At 38.6% G+C, this 16729-nt stretch overlaps 1 protein-coding gene across 2 annotated transcripts; it reads right to left on the bottom strand.

Annotated features, from left to right (window-relative positions):
- Nucleotides 1–1146: 1146 nt before the first annotated feature.
- LOC111228220 (copine-3-like) lies at nt 1147–15968 on the bottom strand. 2 transcript variants are annotated; one of them, XM_022754044.1, is made up of 17 exons: nt 15795–15968; nt 13412–13602; nt 13106–13285; nt 12883–12957; nt 12732–12803; nt 12065–12145; nt 10747–10836; nt 8603–8701; nt 8354–8440; nt 8060–8119; nt 7728–7861; nt 6152–6206; nt 5951–6002; nt 5261–5394; nt 4854–5090; nt 4651–4765; nt 2443–2530 (listed from the first exon to the last, which is right to left on the bottom strand). In XM_022754044.1, exons 2-16 carry the CDS (start codon nt 13568–13570, stop codon nt 4655–4657), a joined length of 1626 nt encoding a protein of 541 aa, XP_022609765.1. In that variant the 5' UTR covers nt 13571–13602; nt 15795–15968; the 3' UTR covers nt 2443–2530; nt 4651–4654. The 2 variants fall into 2 exon arrangements, with proteins under 2 accessions (XP_022609764.1, XP_022609765.1); XM_022754043.1 differs by lacking the exon at nt 4651–4765 and having other exon boundaries at nt 1147–2530; nt 15795–15966.
- Between the last annotated feature and the right edge of the window lie 761 nt (nt 15969–16729).

Genomic DNA, 16729 nt, shown 5'->3' on the forward strand with positions numbered 1-16729 from the left:
TTTTGTTATCTGGGGCTATCCTTGTTATTGTCTAAATTTTTGGGTAATAAATATTACTAATGAAAATGGTGTTTCTTCTCTCATTCATTATTAGTAATATCAAAGGGAACTTTTACTTATTTCATTAAAATTCAGACCAAATAGGAAAAGCACTCATGTAAATAACAACATCCCTAACTTATTGTGAGTAGTGTATATATATATTATATTATATATATATATATATATATATATATATATAGAACAATAAAATATAATAGAACAATAAAAACCAGAATAAATAACTAAACTAACTTGTAACTAACTAACACTGTAAATAACCTACATTATAAGGCCAAGGCTGGAGGTTTCCTGTTGAGTGGTGTTGGCAATTTAGTGATTTTCTCTCTATAGTTGTTGACCTTTAAAATCCTTCAGCTGCTTTGTTCATGAAAGCATCTGGCCATATATTTAGAGACTTTTTGGACAGACTTTATCTCCTCTCTTCAGTGACTGAGCTCTGATGTGGCTCGATACATCTGCTTCCACTACTGAAACCTGTCAGTGGTTTCTGATGCTGTTGCATGCTTTGAATGAAGCATTTTGTGGCCAAAATGAGGATTACAACAATAAACAAATCCTTACAAACAAGTTGTTTCCATATTGTGAGGAAAGTGAACTTTTTAGTCAGGACTTTGTTTTTAAGTGTTTGCTTTCATAATACTCATATTGGCCACAGGAGGCTGAAGTGCAACACTACCTCAGTCTAAATAAGACTAGAAGCGTTCATGTTTTCTTCCAGGTGACATTTCCGTAAAGTGCAGAGCTCCACTAAGGCCAGTGTCAAACAACAGACATCATGGAAGTGCTGGGAATAAAACTGACCTGGGACTTTTGACTTGCCCACACAAACCCATCTGGGGACAACATCACCACCTGTGTCACACTCAACAGGAATCATATAGTAAACAGAGGATAAATTCATTCTGATGATTTCTCTGATTAATACATTAACAGAAGCTGGCACATAAAGCTGTGGTTCTTTTTGTCACTTTCCTCTGTATAAATAAGTAGCTATAGAGAAAGAGAGAGATTAAAATTCAGACTGGACAATACAGCAGTAAACACCACGCCAGACACATTTTAATTGTAATAGTTTTTCTCCCATCTTCTTACTGTGGCTAACTTTTAAGATACACATTTCAAGAATACAAAGAATTGGCTGTGAGGTGAAAATAGTTTATCTTTAATGTTGTGACATTACGGGGGATGCATAAACATAAAAAAAGTTGTTAAGAAGTCTAATTGTTAATTATAATAAAAACTGTTAAAGTAGAAAATGGCTATTATGTAGATTAAATTAGATTTTTATACATAAAATATTGATCAAATCAAAGTCCATGACAAAGACAAGTATATTACAAAAGGCAAAGACAGTGATCAGAGCAAACAACTCAACATACACATACGTAACATAACACAAGTGTATTAACATACACTTACTGAAATTTAATGTGTTATTTTCTTAACAGTCAGTGAGGTTAGAAATTTTTCTACCTCCTCTTCTTATGTTAAATCTGTGTAAACATGAATTTTACCAAATGAAGCTGATTCTCCTTGTTTAACATTCATATGGAAGCACCAAATAGTATGTGAAACTAAATATGGAATTGAATTTTTAAAAAAATCTGACAGAAGTACAAAACAGCAGCAAAGACACTATGCAATCATTTTGAAGTGCAAAATCTACAAAAGGTATTGACTAAAATAAACTTCTCATTTGTAAACATCACTGAAGTTGACCTGAATTGTGTTTGTTGTGTTTCCATAACTTTGATCAAGATCTATGATTTCAGTGGAAACTGATGGTACACTTCCCACACAAACAAGAAAGTGTGAACACCACCAAGTGTTAACTGTAACACAGAGATAGTGGAGGAAATATTAAGACAGAAGTTCTCCAGCCCTTTCATGTAGAGTTTCTGACAAACTAATCATATGGCTTCTAACTGACTCAGATTTTCTCCAGAAACCAAAGACCTTGAGTCATGTCATACTTGCTTCAACTGATGCCTTAAACCAAGTAATAAAATAAGAAATGATAAACTAACAATTCTGGCACTTGAGTCACATAAAGTCTGTGTGTCACATTAAAAATGTTACATGCATGTTAACATCTGTGTACCAACAATGGATTTATACTATTGGTTCATCACTTTTACAAACCATAACATCACTACTAGATTGGATATCGCATGCTCGTATGACCATGGAAGAGTTTGGGTTATGAGTAATACACTTAAAAGAAATGGACGTCCAAATACACAATTTCAGAGTTGTGGATTCACCTCGAATAATCTGGATGATATATGACTGGACATTTGAAGGTGTTAGGATATCCCTAGGATACATTACTGGGGGGTGCTGATGCAGAGTGGTCAGGGAGAGGTGTGTTGCTGTGGGGGGGCCTCAAACTCATGGTATTGAAGAAGCTTACCACCTGACCTGGAACTTCTGCCAAGACACTCTGAGCAAGCACTTCTTGAGGACTCTAAAAAGAGACAGGGCAGAGACAGAGGAAAAAGGTAAGCATGACAAATACTGTCTATAGATTTAGGCAGAAACAGTGAGGAAACTAACTGTGGAAACCTAACAACAGGCAGTCACAGGTGTTTAGGAGTATTTCATGAATTTGATGAATATTCGATTTTGATTAATGTTTGAATCCTCCCTGAAGTCTGTTGCATTCAAACAGCATGCTGCTATTACACGACTACAATACGCTAACCAGGGGTTTTCAAAGTGGGAAAGCGAGCCTCCCCTCAGAGAACATATGGACAGCTGAGCCCCACACACCCCGTTGCTGCACTGCATGTCTTACTTTAAAAAAAATCTTTTTAAAACATTTTTATCATCTCTATCTTTACTTTTTAAACATCTTTTGAACACACTTTTTCATCAAAATTCCATATCATACATTGTAAGGCCTTTTGTTGGCCAATCACTTTCCGCTGCCTGAAGATGGCAATGCACCAACAATGCACCTGACCTCATTAAAAGACCCACACTCCCATGCCCCCTCTCAGATAAGCGCAAGTGTATTTGCTATTTAAACAACGTGGGACAATCACGTCGGTCTGAAACTAGCAAAGACACTTGTGTTGTGCCTTGCGCCCCTTTGCGCCGGGTGTAAGATAGAGCCCTGCGTCATTTATATGTCACTGTAATTACAAAAACTTGATCATTTTTGCCACATGCAAACCCCCCCCCCCAGGGAGGGGTGCCTCGCACTTTGAAAACCGCTGTGTTAAACTAAACAGAGAAATGTTTTAACACTGACAGTGGCAATCCTCCACTGCTTCACAACTTATCATGTTGACTATCATCATATCACAGCTCCAGCACTGCCAAAAACGTAGAACATGTAATTCCGTGCCAGTATTCACAAAGCATCTTAAGGCTAAAAGTAGCTCCTAACTTGCTGATTTAGGAGAAACTCCTAAAAATTATGGGTATGTCAGACCTAACTTTAGTACTCCTAATTCATCTGAGTAAGAGTAATTCACAAAGCGACTGAGTTCTAAAAGTAGCACCTAAGTCTGGGAGAAGTTAGACATTAGAGAGGACTCCTCCCCGCGCTCTGACCTGACATCATAGGACAGTTCATACGATTTCTTTTAGATGTTCAACAACTACAGAGAAATGAAGCAGCTTCATGGTCGGTCTACCCGCTGTGATCGGTGCACACGATGTTGAACGCATGTAAAATTATTGTACCATCACAAGACAAGGAGGTATTTGTAAAAAGGAAAAAAAAAATCACACCATCAACACACAGGTCGTATTGGATGCTACCTATACAGTTCTAGACAATGTTTTACAGTGTCCAGGAGCTACACACGATTTATGGATCTTAATAAAGAGTGACCTGAGGCAGCTGTTTGAAAGGCCATATTCCAGCTGGATGTCACTAGGTGGGGACGGAGGATATCTTCTCACACCTCAACCCACAGCCGGGACCACAGCTACAACAGATTGTGGCTAATAGGCTGCCAGTTAGGTTTAGTAAGGTAGTCTATGACAGGCGAGTTTTTTTTATTTTTCCAGTGAGAGAATTGATTAAGTTTTTATTGTTAAATTAAATTCTCCCGTTTCGACACAAACCTTATCATACAGATGCATTTTGGAGAATGCACTAATTTAGTAAATAGCACCTGATCTGTTATTATTTTATTTGTATTTTTTCATTATTACTGTAGGTTGTTGCGCGTGTGTTTTCACTGGCACAGGCTGGTCTTTCATCAACCGATCGCTGTGGATCCTGCAAACGAGCTTGTCCATGAAAATTGACGTGAGCAATAGCAACGGAGTCGCACTCTTAGCTTAGGAGTTTTCACTTTTCCGTACTAAAATTTGGTCTCAGCAGCTTTGTGAATAGGTCTTAGGAGAAAATTTTTGGTTAGAAACTTTTATTGTGACTTAGGAAAACTCTTAGTGGTAAGATAAAATGCTTTGTGAATACGGGCCCAGATCTTTAAGCATTAAAACAATAGTTACTGTACATGATGACATGGGATCAGTATGTTTCTATTTAAATTTATGCAGTTGTGGATCAAATGTGGGAAAGTGGGGGGAGATTGGGGTTGGAGAGTTGGTTTGGGTAACTCCTACATTTCTAGGAAGGACTGGGTTCGCTGGGGGGCTTCAGGTCAAATAAATTGAAGAAGGAGGCCACTTGGTCAGGCAACTCTGCCAGTACGCTCTGGGCAAGGGCTGGAGTGCCTGCCTGAAATAAGATGTAGGGACACCATTTAAGAGTTTAAAGAAGCTCATGGTACATGCCTACAGAGACTTTGCTTTACAATTTATCTTACATTTTGGAACTGCCTGAATGGCACAAACTGCACGATGTCCCTCATGGCGGCCTCGCCTGTAGCAGAACGTAAAATTCCATCGTCTCCGTCCAGAAACTCCATGGCACTGAAGTCCGCCCCCCCTACCCCAACGATGATGATAGATAAGGGCAGACGAGAGGCGTTGACGATGGCCTGACGGGTCTCATCCATGTCTGTGATCACTCCGTCAGTGATGATGAGCAGAACAAAGTATTGCTGGGAAACAACAGAAAAGAGTGATTGTTACAGGGTGGAAAAGAATAACTGGTTGAGATTATGTTGCTCCTGTGAAGTTGCTTCTGCCAAACCAGATCTACAATAACACGTTTGCACACAGCAGCTATAGTTATACCACTTTGATCGAGTTTAGACTTCCAGCAACTCACAGAGGCAGTTTCCTGCTGCAAGGCCTGCCTGCCAAAGTGGGCCACATGGTTGATGATTGGAGAAAAGTTTGTGGGGCCATAAAGCTTCACCTGGGGCAGACACTGCTGGTAGGCGCTCACCACACCTTCTATACCTAAAACAGGACAAACAAGAAATGCACACACACAGGGGTGAACAGAACCACCCTGGGAATCATTTTATATGTATTACCATGTTGATTTAGGTTTAGCTGGAAAAGTAGAGCACACCACAACATGATGATCAATTTGTGGGACAAGGATAATCTGCAAACAAACTTTATGTAGGCCCCATGATTGAGCTTTTCAATGCAGCTTTTTCATCATTAAATTCTTTATTCAATCAACAACAATGTAAAATAGAAACAGGCAGCAAATCCAGTTATGCTTGGTAAATTATTGAATTATAATTATAGATCATCAAAGTTGTTTTCATGACTTCTCTGAAGACTGAATGATCAGTTTATCAAATGCATCATTTCTCCCCTTGTTGTTGCAGAAGTTACATGGATACTTTGGCAGATTTATTGTTAAAGAACAAATGATACCAGTCTCATGTCACACTGTACCAAACCAAACCACATTTTACTAAATGGCATGAGGTACATGTTTTGACCTGTCCCATTTAACACACAGCAGAGTGACTTCACATTAGCTTTAGTCCATTATTACCTGCACAAAATGGATCGGATGCATTGAAGTTGATGGGAAACTCGTGGCTGACCTGCAAACACAAAACAATTATTAATATGGATTACATACCAACTAATCTGAGAGGAGCCTTTTCTTGTTTTAGAGAGTTCAATTGTCACATAGACAAAGGCCTTTATACTGTAAATACTATAATATGTTTTAACTGATATAAACCATCACCTGCCATGTGGGAGGGATCTGGGCTCCAAAACCAAAAGCAGGGAACATCTTGTCACTGTGCAAAGGAAGTGAAGCAAAGTAGGTGTTACAGTCCAAGAGCATTTACACACATAATATAATGTTTAGAGCCGTTTTCAGACATGCAAAACGTAACTTGTACAATATTGATGCTCACAGCTTCATTCATACATGACAGGACATTTATGGAAAGACCAGCGAGACCCAGCTTCACACAGTGAATCCACTCATACAATGTCGTGTCATATAACACTATCAAAGAGTGAATTCAATATCCAACAGTGCACAGCTGTACACACTGAATGACATGACCTTAAGTTGGTTTTATTGACTGATCACCTGATCTCCTGTGTAAGATTACATCTAAGAAGGCGGTACAGGACTGTGCTGCAGGTTTTGTATTAATATGAAGACATTCATGGAGGTGCATGTCTGAAAGGTGCTTACTGCACCATCATCAGGAAGGAAGCACACCGCACAGACATTTCTACAGAGGATGCTGCCACCACAGTACAACACCTTGCTTTGACCCAACTGGACAAGGCACTTCCAGACAGGTTACACAACTCAACCTCCTCCACCCTGATCCTGAGCACCAGAGTCCTGTGTGCTGAGTCCTCACCTCTACTCCAACTTCACCTGTGACTGACTATGCATGACTCTAACACCATCAAATTTTCAGACCACATTACAGTGATTGACATACCTGGGAAAGTAGTATGAGAACAACACCTGACCCTCAACACTGAAAGGACCCAGGAGTTCATAGTGGACTTAAGGAAATCTAGAGGCTGTGAACACAACCCCATCCACATCACTGGGTCAGAGGTGGAGTGTATCTTTAATTTTGATATTCTTTGTGTCCACATCTCCAAGGATTTCTCCTGGACCCCCAACAGCTCCATTCTGGTCAAGAAGGTGCATCAGAAACTGAAGAGAGCTCACCTGACCCCTCAGATCCTGATGAACTTTTATCACTGTACCACTGAGAGCAAACTAACCAATTACAGAACAGCTTGATATGTTAACTTCTCAAAGTCCTGATCTAACCTGACCAGAAGTCACTGCAACAGGTGGTCAAAACTGTCCAGCGCATCACTGGTACTGAGCTACCTGCCATCACCAAAGACTCCTCTCACCACAACCTCGAGCTGTAAATCAAAACTCTACTATCACAAACCTGTATATATCAATTCGCTGAATATATTCTATTGTGTATATCCACCCTAACCCATAATATTTGTTTACATATTTATACATTATGTGTATAACTGCGCACTTGGTTGTACTATTTTGCACCTCTGGTTAGACACCTAACTGCAAGTACTTGCATTTCGTGAAATGACAATAAAGTTGAATGTAATCTAATCCAATCTGTAGGTGGTTTTGGATTTACACAAATACAGAGATTCACTGTTGGTCTTTGTTTATATTGAAATGTTTTTGTTTTGCTGACTGATTTCCTACGGGAAGGAAAGCACACTGCTGTGCTGAAATAATTTATGGTGGATTTTTGGTGGATCATAATGCCTCATAGAAAACAATCTGCTGTATTTACCTGTCGTAGTCCTGGATGACATTACCCACTGCCCAGATAGCTGCCAGGTATTCATTATAGCCCTGAGGATTGATGTAGTGAAGGGACATAGGATACCTGGGGTCCCCATTGGAACCTGTGAAGTCAATAGCAATCTGTCCCGAAGGTGGAGGATAAATACAGAGAAAATCAAATCAAATAATCCTCTGACATAATCATAATAAATGTTATACATATACAACATATTAAATCCTAACCACAGTTTATATGAAGTAATCGTGTCATGTAAGTATGAGGCAAATATTTAGATTCTTTCTTCGCAAACGTTTTCAAAAAATCTGTCGAGCACTCACAGTGAAGTTAATCTGGCAGCCACCCATTATGTAATCCAGAAACGTGTACTCCTTCACTATCTGCAAATAAATATTGACAACAGGAAATTCCTCAAATATTCAAAAATAATGAAAATTTAAAAAAAAATTATTATTATTCTTTGTCAAATCTAAAAGACAACATACAGTAAAATACTGTATACCTCTATTAGATATACAGTGTTTAAGAGAACATCTGAACATCTCTGTATCTGACTTCATATACTAAACTAAGAGTGTTCAGAAATTTTAAAAAAGGATAGAAAACCACAATACCTTGCAGTGTTTTATGATGATAATACCAGAGTTTTTGTATCCTTTCTTCTTCTGTTTCTTCTTACTATTGATGCATTCAAACTCAGCCTAAGAGGATGACAAACACAGGTATCAGGAATAAATGACCAAGGTTCATAAAAAAATTGTTAAAAGAATAAAAAGCTGGAAAGAAACTTTTTTGTATTTCATCAGGTTTTTTATGTTTATGCTTAACATTTCAGAAATGACCAACAAACACACAGAGCTCACCCCATATGCCTGTGATGCCTGCTGTATTTGGGAGAGCGTAGCCTGAAAGGATCCGATGAAATTGTGAGAGCCGCTGCTGTTGTAGTCGTAACAATCTACCTGGGAATCACAGAAAATTAGGAGAAACAAGACAAAGTGACTACATCCTCTTTGATTTTAAATTAGCAAAAAAAATATGACAAATTATCATCAGCGTGTGGATATCAAATAAGACAAGACAAATGCATGCTATGGGGGTGAAGCTTCAAATGTGAGGCAACACCCTGCTACAACAGAAACACACACAAGGCTTCTAAGTGGCAAACATAGTGAGTACAGCCCCAGACTCCTTCCTTTAGAGCATGGTACTCAGCATACCTGATCAGAATCTGCACAATGAAGCTTCAGTGTTGAGAGAACAGGGAGGAGACAAAAAGGTCTAAACACAGCATGGAGCAACCAGGAAGATTAGCGAAACTGGGATGCTACAGTCAGTGTACAAGATGAACAACTAAGAAAGCTCATGGATAACTGATAGCAATCCATCTTAATGGAAAACTTCTTCCTTTTGGGAAACTGACCATTCGGTCAACTTACCCGTTGACAGTGGTGGAAAGTCACTAAGTACATTTACTCAATTATTGTACTTAAAGAGTAACTTAACAGCAGGCTGAAAAGTAACATTTTGCCCACCCCATCACAGTCAGCAGTGGAGTGTGGCATAAAACTGTCTACAGGTAAAAAGTTAATATTTATAGTTTAAGTTGGTGTTTACATTTTAATGCTGTTTTAAACTTCTTCAATCCAGCTGGAGATGTTGTACTTTTTACTTCACTGCAATATTTAAACAAATATACTGCACCTACAAATTACTTTTCAGATTAAGATTTTAGACTTTAAAAAATGATAAAAATTTTTAAATAAATTCAATAAATTCATGAAATACACTTCCTTATTTAAGACACACTTCCCAACCTTTTTGAATTGACACTGTTTTACCATATTACATTGTTTTACTAGTACTAACTGTTGATAAATAATGTATACAATAGACACTAGTGTCATCAATGAATCCCTGGTAGTTGTGGACTCTGGTGCTCCAGCCATACATTTTTGTTGTATTGTATTCTGTGTACTACAGAATACTAGCTACATATCTAGATAATTACTTATTATTCAGCTATACACATACTTTAAGTTCTTTTTGCAGTGCCCAACTGTCTCATCAAATTGTCAATATGGAGCACTGAAGTTAATAATCAACCAGGGGCACACAATGATTTTAGTGACTACACTGTCATCATCGAGCAGGTAAGTTCACCAATGGGCCAGCTAACTGTGTGTATTCCTTTAAGATAGATAGAGATGCATCTAGGACTTTGTCCTGTCTTGTCACAGACACTGCATCCTTCACGTGAAGAGCACTCAAGGTGTTGACAATAAACTCACTTGTACTGTTGACTGGAAAGCATCTCTTCCTGATAAGTGTGCTTTAACAGGGTTAGAGGACGGAAACAAAAAACAACATACATAAACTAATGCTTACACACATTTCCTTATTTCTAACAAGATTATCTGACCCTTAGATATGCTCAAGACGCGATCAATGAAACATAGGCAGGGTTCCTGTTTTCATTTCCACTACAGCTTGGCTGAAAAACATCATATAGCACATATCATAAGTAACTTATAAAACAAGCTGTAAAATACATTTGATTTATACTTTGAAATAATCACTATATTTGTATTCATTACTGAATGAGAGCCTGACATTTGTAATTATTTTAGGTAATAAACATTTACCTTCTGAGGGATGTTCCAGATGGAGCTGTGATCGTCAATTAACTAACTATTGACTATTTTGATCATTTATTTGTTGTCATTTTCAAGGAAAAAATACCAATAATTCAGTGTAGTAGTGGTGGTCAGCTTGGGCTTTCAGAAACTATGATCAGAATTTGGGCTGTATTTTCTGAAATTTCATAGACCAAATCATTAATCCAACAATCAAGAAAATACTTGTCTGGTTAACTGATATAATCAATAGTTATTTTCATTAACGATTAATCTGCAATCTTTTAGCTATATTAAAACAGTGTGTGTGTGTGTGTGTGTGTGTGTGTGTGTGTGTGTGTGTGTGTGTGTGTGTGTGTGTATATAAATACCTTTATAGATTTCTCCACGTCACCTCCACAGAGTGACTGCAGCGGGACACGGAATCGTTTCCATGTTGGGTTTAGGTTGTATTTCACCACCTGCACAATGCCGCAGATTAAGAAAGGACAGAAATATCCCCCTAATTAGGCCAACTGCCTCATTAATTAGTAAAGATTTCTCACACCAACATGTTGGTCTTTGCATACTACATATCTGGTTTCAATGTAATCTTGTTAGCTGAAACTGTTAGAAGTTACAGCAATTTATGGGAAATTAGTGTTGCCTAATAAATATATTTTCAGAGAAAGATGTTCCAGAATCCAGGCAGGTCGTCTACTCCATATGGGGCTACCTGTGGTTTAAGTATCAGGTTTCTACTATGTATCATTCCTGAGGTATCGTGTTCACAAGAATGTGTCTACAGACTCACAGAGTAACAGACTCAAAGAGTAAAGCCGAGCTCAGACTACAGGAGTTTTGGGAGTAAACATAATGCAATACACATTTAACTCAGGAGTGATTTTGGACACTTTCCAGAAACCTGAAACCAAACTACTTACTGTAAATAGAATTCATCCCTCATTCATTTAATCAAAATGTCTTCTGTGAAAATGGCCTGTGAGCATGTTGCAATGCTGCCAAAATTAGCAGTGTGGCCATGGATAGATTATGAAAATGAACAAAGTCACAGAGTCACTGAGTACAAGAGCCACACAGCCACAGAGTCAGAGTAAGGCTATGTCTGCAGTAATACGTTTTCATTTTAAGACAGAACCATTCACGTACACTGGGTTCGCCGAAAAGCAGATTGTCTACTCTGCAGTTGGTTGCTTAATTGCAAAAAATTGTATGAACACAAAAAGCAATGGCGAAAGGTAAACCCAGAGATTTCTTTGCTTGGACTGACGACATGGTAGAACTTGTTAATGAAAGTAACACAAATATAGTCATAATTTTCCTGAAAAAAGGGCCACATGATAGGAGCGTGACGGATCATGGAAGGATACGTCGTGACTGATAAGATTCAATCATGAGGCGAACATGGGCGATTGGGTAATAGCTTCCAAACTTTCTGCACGTCCAGACTAAAAAGCAGCCTTGAAGTTTTCAAATTAAAACAGATCCAGCAGCATTTCCATCTCTGTTTTGGAAGCTCTAAAACTTCAAAGTAATACGGACGCCAGGTGTAAATGTAGCAAAAGTGATGCACTTTAAAGCTAAAATGTATTAGTGCTGGTGTAATAGAGCCACGCTGTCACAGAGTCAGAGTAATAGAACAATAGAGCCATAGTGTCAGAGTGACAGCATGGTAGAAAACATCTGTACCTCTGTCCTGTGAGCCAGCTGCCATCCAGTTTCTGTTTGCTTGTAGATTTCCAGGAAAGGGTCGGACTTCCCAAAGAAATCCTAGAAAGAAATAAACATGAAAATAATACACAGCTGAACCACTACTACCACTTAGTAATTAGGTGCATCTTAGCACATGCAGAATATAAAATCTAAAGTAATTAAGATACATACATATCTAGACCAGAGGTAATAATTTAGACTAGATGGATGTACATGATCATACGTGGTCGGACTGTATCAAGCTTTAATTACATCCCCTACAGTAGCTGTGTTTACATTCTGTAATTTACTTATGCAACTGGAATTACATCCAGGTAACTCTTTCAATCTCTCTACAACCTTTGATTCATTGTGAACGTCAGCAGTGGAATCGTTTTTCTAGGTGTGTGTTAGTGAAAAGCAACAGAATCCATTTTGTTTAGTGTTGCCTTCACTGTCAACTAACTTGTAGGATAAAACACAATGTCAAGCTGACCAATCACAGTTCTTGCGGTCTCCACATAGTATCATTGTAGCCGCCATAGACCTGACATGTTGTAATTTATATAGTGAAAGACCACAGTGACATTTCTGAACTCCAGTAAGATCATCTGTATGAATATGTCTGAATCCTTAAAAATAATTCCAATGTGGTAATCAATACCTTTTTATCCAGTTTTCTAGCTGCAACGTCTAATTCCACCACTCTGTTGTCAGTTCTTTCTTCAGCACATATCTGCAAAACCAGAAACATACACCATGAACACTTAGAACCAAATATCCGTAATGCTCCAGTCTGAATGAAAGCAACTCACGGTAATGGTTCCTTTTCCAGCAGGCCTCTTGTCCTTCATGACAAGTGGTCTTGTTAGTTTCCGTGAGGACACAATCTGAACAGAAAAACACCTTGCTGAATCATCTTACTTATCACTAGAAATGCCACAGAACCAACACCACTTCCAATTCTAATTCTTAGAAAGAAAGAAGCATGAGGAGTATAATAAATGAACTGTTGAAGTAGGCAAAGAGGACTGTTACCTGTCCCAAGGTACACTCCAGTTCCCCCAGGAAGTCAGAATTTTGCAGACTGCAGTTGTCACTGTCAATGTCGTACACTTCGAACTTCAGTTTCTGCACCATCTCAAAGTAATAGTCGATGACAAAAGTCTTGGAGAAGCTGGGATTAAGGCAGTTCTTTATTTTCTCTGTCCGGCCAATCTAACACAAATACATGTTACAGAGTCAAGGATTTTTTTTGTACATATTAAATTTAAACATTAACATTACATTTAAAGTTTCACTGAATAGTGTGTGTGTGTAAGAACAGCCTTTATAGCCACGTACCTCACACCACTGGGACCCAGAGCTGTTCATGAATAGCACACACAGGGGGTCGGACTTTGAGAAAGTGTCCATGTCAAGGAGATTTTCACAGGAAATGCTCAGCGCCACCTTGGTCACACAGTCAGTGACCCTCGGTCCTGGGTTTCCACCTGCTGCCATCTCGGCCTAGAGGACACACTCACATACAAGAGCTGACAAACATGAACACAGATAAACCACATTTCAAAAAACTGGAGGCACCATTTAATACAGCACAGTGACTACTGAGACAAAATCAAATTAAATTAAAATACATTTACTACTCAAAATGTTGGTGATTATGAAGGGGTTATGTCTGAATATATTCTTTTTAGTAAAAAGCTGAGGAATTTAACATCCATTCTATCGCTTTGCATTTTTTGGCCGAGCAGGAACGACTTCTTTTGCCATTTGTGTTGAGAACACGGGTCAGACAGGTGACAGGTGTGACATCTAATACACTAAATCAATTCAGCATTGTGTTTTCATTAAATATTAACTTTGAGGGGTGATTAAGTTGTGACTTTTCTGATGGTACTGAAAAAAAATCAAAAAGTAATCTAATGTAATAAGTAACATTACTTTGATGAAGCAATTAAAACATATACATTACTTATTACATTTCTAACAGGGTAATTAGTGATCTGTAATGTTGTTACATGAGCGGTCAAGGCTTCCTGTGTAACATTAGAGACAGCAGCCTCGCTTACCGTCTGTACCACTTCACTGCTTTTGATGGGAGTTCATAATATGGAGCAACTTTTGACTGTGTGTATGAGACCTCCAGGAGAAATGATATATTTTCAGTTTTAGGTTTATAACAGTGACTGACATTTTGTGTGCAGGTGGTTTGGACATATTTGTGATTGACCCACCAAGGGAAAGACACTTCTCCAGTTTGGCAACACTTTGATCTTATTTATCCCCAGTGACTGCATATAAAGAAATATTAAATGGCTTGAGGATTCACTAAAATATTGGAAAAGACAGAAATGAATTTACCCACGCCTTTACAAGCTGGCAATGAGGTTTTTGTGAACCCCAGCCTTCTCTGTGCCCTGTGGAAGATTATTCTTATCGGCAGGGGAAATCATTAAAAAATGTTTGGGTCTCAACAGTCATTTATTAATAAATATAAATAAAGTGTTTATTCCAAAGTCATTTCCCATTGTACATGTCTCAATTTTCACTTCATTTCAGTTAAAACACACATTGATCCTACCTTGACTGATATTAATACATCTGATGCATAGATATTTTGACAGCCTTTACAGGAATAAATATAGAGGCATGCTTAGTGTAAAAAAAATCTAGAATGGTTTCCCTTATACTGTTATTCAATTAGTAACATACAAACGTTAGTATTTGCCTATGTTACATTCTGGCCAGTAGCTACATGTTGTATTGTTAATATGAGGCATGAAGAAATTCATCTTTTTTTCCGAACCACTTTGCTGGTAGGGTTCAGTGCTTCAGGAAGTGCCCCACATTCAGCCAAGTTACAACTGAGTTACTTAAATCCATTACTTAATTCTTATGAAACACCACACCAGGCAGATGTTAATATTGATCAATTGCCCACTTTCGCTATCACGGCGCACTACATGCAAAAAAGACTGCTTATCAACGTGTTTATGACTATAAATACTCAGCGTTTAGAATACATCTCATTACGAGATTTAATTAATCGTTGGGGTCTTTTCGTAGATTCGGTCAACACTACATCCACTCAACGCCATCTGATTAATTAAACATCGAATTTTTCCTCTAGGGTGCTGCTGCCTAACGGCAAGCGCAGAGCCATTAGGAGGTGATGAAAACAAATGCAACCAGGAGTGAAAATTTAACTGTACAGTGGATTGAGCCGTTTTGAACGGTGCTAGCGTTAGCTGAAGCCTGTATTTAAGGCTTGCCTTGCTTGTAATTATTACGGTAAACATGCAGCTTCTATTCATTATTAAGCGAACTGACTAACGTTGTTAGTAACATAACGTTAGTTGACGTAGCGTCAAATTAGACTGCCCAAACTGCAGCTTAAAACGTTCCTACATAGCTGACATGACAGAGGCCGGCCCGCAGCAGAAAGACATTTCACTCACGTTTATTGTCATTCAAACAGATAAAGTAAAACCAAAGTACCTCTACTGTCTCTGGTATAACGAGTATTACGTCCACAACGTTCACTTAAACGACTGCAAGCTTGTTTGCGTGCCAGTTTATGGTCACATGATACGAGGAAAGGTTTAACACGGGTACCATGTCAGTCACGAAAGTAAACAGTATTTAATAAAGGCGCTGTGTCCATATTTATCTTGCCAGCGAACACCAAATAACCCAAGGCTACGTATCTCCTAGTTTGTCCTACCTGGTTATCCAGTTGGCTGTCTGCTGTGTTTTATTGTAAGCAGAAAGTCTAGCTTCTGTGGAGGGCGGTGCCCAGTGCGTTCGTTTTCTGTACAGGGACCCTCAGCAGGCGGAGACCAAAGTACTCCCTAAACTGAACGTTTCTAGAAAGCACAGTAGAGCTGGTAAATATTACACATCGGTTGAGTGTGTAGAATGGCCATAGACACAGCTTCACAAAAGTGGAAATTTGATTATATATTAAGAGACTTTGTGTACACTTTGTGAAAGTCATGCAGTAAAGCCGGGTCTGCTTTCCCCAGTCACAAATTTACAAATCCTGGACTTAATACTCAGAAAAAAGGGAGCACAGCAGAACATTAAGAACCCCCACATCCATTATTACCGGTTCTAAGAGGAGAACTGTGGTTCCCTGATGTGGACGTTCAAGGACAAAATGTCCATATTAACCTGCTCCAGGGGTGATATCAAGAGGTTTCATTTTAGTTCATTATCTTGGTTGTTTTATTTCTGGCAGCATGAGCCAGTCAACGTGTCAACTTGGTCATAGCAGTGTCTTGTTAGTTGTGAACATAGCTTTGACAGCACTGATGCAAGTGAAAAAAAAAATCTTATTATGACTGCTTTCACAAACTCCTTCAAATTCAGTTGCCATGTGCCTGAAACCCACAGTGTAGGGACACAGCTCATTTCATACGTAAACTACAATCACCGCCTCAGGGTTGTATGCCTCTGCCACTCAGACTAGTTTCAGATTACATTGCTGAGTCATATAAAATATTAGCAATTAGTGTGAAATTTTGTCATAATTGCTGTGTGAAGTCTTGAGTTATGGCTAAATATTGTTTTGTGAGGTCACACCAACCTTGACCTTTAGCCCTTAACCATCAAAATCTAACCAGTTCATCATTGAGTCCCATTGGACATTTGTGTCAT

The sequence above is a fragment of the Seriola dumerili genome, unplaced genomic scaffold (genome assembly GCF_002260705.1).
Source record: "Seriola dumerili isolate Sdu_G_001 unplaced genomic scaffold, Sdu_1.0 BDQW01000216.1, whole genome shotgun sequence".
Classification (NCBI taxonomy): Eukaryota; Metazoa; Chordata; class Actinopteri; order Carangiformes; family Carangidae; genus Seriola; species Seriola dumerili.